General features: G+C 35.8%; 1 protein-coding gene across 1 annotated transcript; it reads right to left on the bottom strand.

The window, feature by feature from the left end:
- Positions 1-2663: 2663 nt before the first annotated feature.
- LOC123715105 (craniofacial development protein 2-like) lies at positions 2664-3380 on the bottom strand. Its single transcript, XM_045669933.1, has one exon. The coding sequence runs from the start codon at positions 3378-3380 to the stop codon at positions 2664-2666; it is 717 nt and encodes a 238-aa protein (XP_045525889.1).
- Between the last annotated feature and the right edge of the window lie 278 nt (positions 3381-3658).

Below are 3658 nucleotides of genomic sequence, written 5' to 3'. Positions count from 1 at the left end.
CATTAAATCGAATTTGTATTGTATTGTTAATAAAATTAAGTTGAAACAATAATTATGATTGTGTTTGTTAATTTATAGACCCTCAGGTAGATGACAGATACACGAAGTGTCTCTTTTGCATCAACATAAATAGAGTTAAGTTTTTTTAGTTTTAATTATTAAATAAACGAAATGGAAGTAGACTGAAAGCAGAAACAGAGCAAATTTGTTCACGAATTGAGGAGTGTTTAAGGACATTTTAAATAGCTACATGATGAAACAACATGATAAAATTAGTAGGAGTAATTATTATATATATGTAGATCGTTTATAACGCATATCCTAAGCAGCCTTCCGAATACTTACTACTAAGACTAGTGGATAAACTAGTTGCTCAACCACTCTTGGCTTTGACCTCAGATTTCATATTAGTTCTTGATCATTGCCTTTAAGTAGGTGTTCAGCCTTCTGTGCCTCACGTATGATTTTCTTCACCGCACAAGCAAGTGCGCACGTCAAAAAGGCTATTGGTACCCGGGGTCTCAACTTACAACCTAAGGGATGAGAGTTTTCGAATGACTAGATTGCGAATAATGCTTCTATATTATTACGTACTAATATTTTCTTTCACTTTTAAGTAGGAGATAAATCAATATGAAACCTTACATGTGTGTGACTATGTTTAACTGACTTTAAATATGACTTGCATTTATTTTTGTGTGTGTTCCAGCATAGTTCTAGGGCTACGCAATTTTGGGATGTCATTGCTAAAAATCAAACAGATTGCAATCGTCAATTTGTTTACATATTAAACTGGCTTGATAACCGTTCATATTCACAAGAATCGTGTTACGACATCGATGTAAGCACGTTCTCTATACAATTAGACAATACGCCGTATATAAATAACTTATGGTTTAATTCATGAAAATCTGTGGGACAATCAACAATGGACTGACGTTTGTTTGGTTAATATTAGATTATTGTTAAAATAGGTTTGTAAGGGAATGTATACGTTGTGTTGTTATGTATCTAATATATTAATAAATGTTTTAATTTTTGTCTTAGTTATTACTTACTAGTGATATGATCTCCGTTATAAAACGAGTATTATAGTTCAGAAATTAATATGGATTATTCATAACAAAGTCACTTGGTATAAAAATCTAGCAAGTTTTCATATGCACAAAGTTCTGTGTTCACTTTTGTAATGGTAATCTCTATGTCTAAGCAGCTTACAAGCTTGTTTGCATTTTATAAGCTCCTGCATAGAATATTGCATATAAAATACTATATCTTGGTCATGGCATTAAGGTATTTTATTTGAATTTGCCGTGTGCGATTATCGAAAAATTTTAACCAAAATCTTTAGGTTAAATTTGTATATTTACTAATTCTGCGAATTTTTAGCTTACACAACTTGATCTGATTAGAATTAAGTAATCAGCTTAAGTAATTAAAATTCTATCATATTTATTTGAACACCATCAACACTGTTAATTTTCTATGTTAAGGTTTTTATTTATATATATATTTTTCATTTTATTTTACTATTTTTCCTCCTAAATATGTTAAAATGGGAACTATCTGATATTATGAAGGCAAATTAGTAGGCGTATCGCTAACCAGACCTATGCAACTTCCTCAGAATCGAGTAGCCCGCAATATGACACAACTCATGAGGGAATTGTTTGTATCGAATAAGTCCCATTTGTCCACCAAGCATCCGCTAATATGCAGCGTATATATATGAATATTAGCATTATTTTTAGGGATTATTCGTCAAGAAGGTACGGTTTGGAAGGTAAGGTAATCCATCTATTAACCCAGAGAGTGTAGAAGAACATTTCCTTTTGGTTTGACAGTTAAAATCCCCACTAATCTACAATTACCAGTCCACTAGACCGCGTAAAAAACTTTATTGCATCGTAAAGTTTTATAATTCACTTAACGAAATAATAGCAGTTTTAAGTTAAAAAAAATATTTTAATAAGCACCGCGGCAGTCTCCAGGCGTTCGCACTTTTTTCTTTGGTACTTTGCGAAATTAAAAACTGAGAAAAATTTACACGAACGTTTTATAAGTTTTATTTTACTGAACCTTTCTTTGAGTTTTAATAAAAAGGCTTGAGATAACTGTTTCTGTTTACATCTGTTGTGAATTTATCTCGTAGTTATATAAACGAGACCAGTCGGGTTAGTAAGAGAAATGTTGTTTTGATAACTTTTGTGCCTTTAATTAAAACCTATGTATTAAACACAAAGTTTATGTTATTGCTTGGAACTTAAGTAGTAATAGATACTGAGTGTTGTGTGTGTTTGATACTTAAATTCTTTTCAGCTTCAATTTTCCTCAATGTTTCGCTTTACGCAGATGTTTTCGTTTTATGTTTATCCAATAATAAAACAGGGGTTATCCATTACTTAATTAATAAGCTAAATTTACAAAGAAAATAACGATTATCTCGTTAAATTCCTTTAAAAATAAGTATTATTTTTGGTCCGAAATAATAAAACAAAATATTATGGCTAGTTTTAAAATATTTTATTTCTTCTTCTTCTTATCCGGTACACTCTTGACAGAGCGGTCGTGATGGCTATTTAGTAGTGGTAATCAAAGGAGCAGATGTGATGCGCTTCACGACGTTTCGCCATCGTTGCCTATTAGTGGTCATCCTGCTATACTCATTGAGTGTAATAATAACTGAACTGCATAAATCTTTCACCTCTTTCGTTACGTACCCCAAGTCCAAAATTTCCGACACATTTACTGTACTGGGCAGAGTTTGCGCCAATTTTTGAGTTGAAATCACCCATTATTATAAGCAACTCTCTATTGGGGATTTTAGCAATTGTTGCTTGTAAATCTTGGTAAAAACTCTCCAGTACGAGGCGTAGAGCTTCACTGGTGGGGGCATATGCCTGTATTAGATTGATGTTTACAGGTGACGCTTTGAGCTTCATTGACATAATGTGGTCGCTAACTGCCTCATACCCCATTACACTGTTATTCGTATGCTTAGGAATAATAATCGCTACTCCGTTACGGCTACTGTCATCGCTACTGGAAAAGTAGACGGCATGGGAGTCGGTAGAGAAATGCCCGTTGCCTCTCCAGTGTGTTTCTGTTAGACCGCAAATGGATAAACCACATCTGGTGGCTTCTCTCTCCACGATATTAAATTTACCGGGTTTAAGCAACCCACGAACATTCCACGTGCCTATCTTCTGGATTTTTCGCAACTTTATGGAGTTTCCAGTAGCATTATTTCCACGTGAAGCCTGGTCTCTTACTCCATCATGGCCGGTAGTCCATTTCCCACCGCTCGCCCCGGACGTGGCGCGGCGCCGCTGGCTAAGCGGTTCGCATGGCAATCGTGATTCTTTTGTGACTACTTTCATAACGATTTTCTCGGGAGTTTAGCTGCAGTGGTTTCCCGTTGCCTTCTGCGCCAGTTCTTTTAGGGGCTATTTTAACCCTAAGGCCGCTGTAGCATCTTCTGACTTCTGGTCAGGAATGTGGGTATACCGCGTCTGCTCGGTCGCCATTGCCTCGTCTGTTATCTAGCAGGGGGACCACGGTATAGGAATACCGCCGCGGATGATGTATTGTCCGCGCGTGCAGGTGAGGTTGACAGTTGGAGCCGGAAAGATGTTAACTCCGTTCTCCCCCATTACCC

Source organism: Pieris brassicae, chromosome 10, assembly GCF_905147105.1.
Source record: "Pieris brassicae chromosome 10, ilPieBrab1.1, whole genome shotgun sequence".
Classification (NCBI taxonomy): Eukaryota; Metazoa; Arthropoda; class Insecta; order Lepidoptera; family Pieridae; genus Pieris; species Pieris brassicae.
Note: the sequence above shows the minus strand (reverse complement) of the source record. Positions and strands in the feature narration are given on the sequence as shown.

What these genes read in the sequence shown, in the direction of transcription:
- LOC123715105 (XM_045669933.1), bottom strand. Translation starts at nt 3,380, where the DNA reads ATGAAAGTAGTCACAAAAGAATCACGATTGCCATGCGAACCGCTTAGC.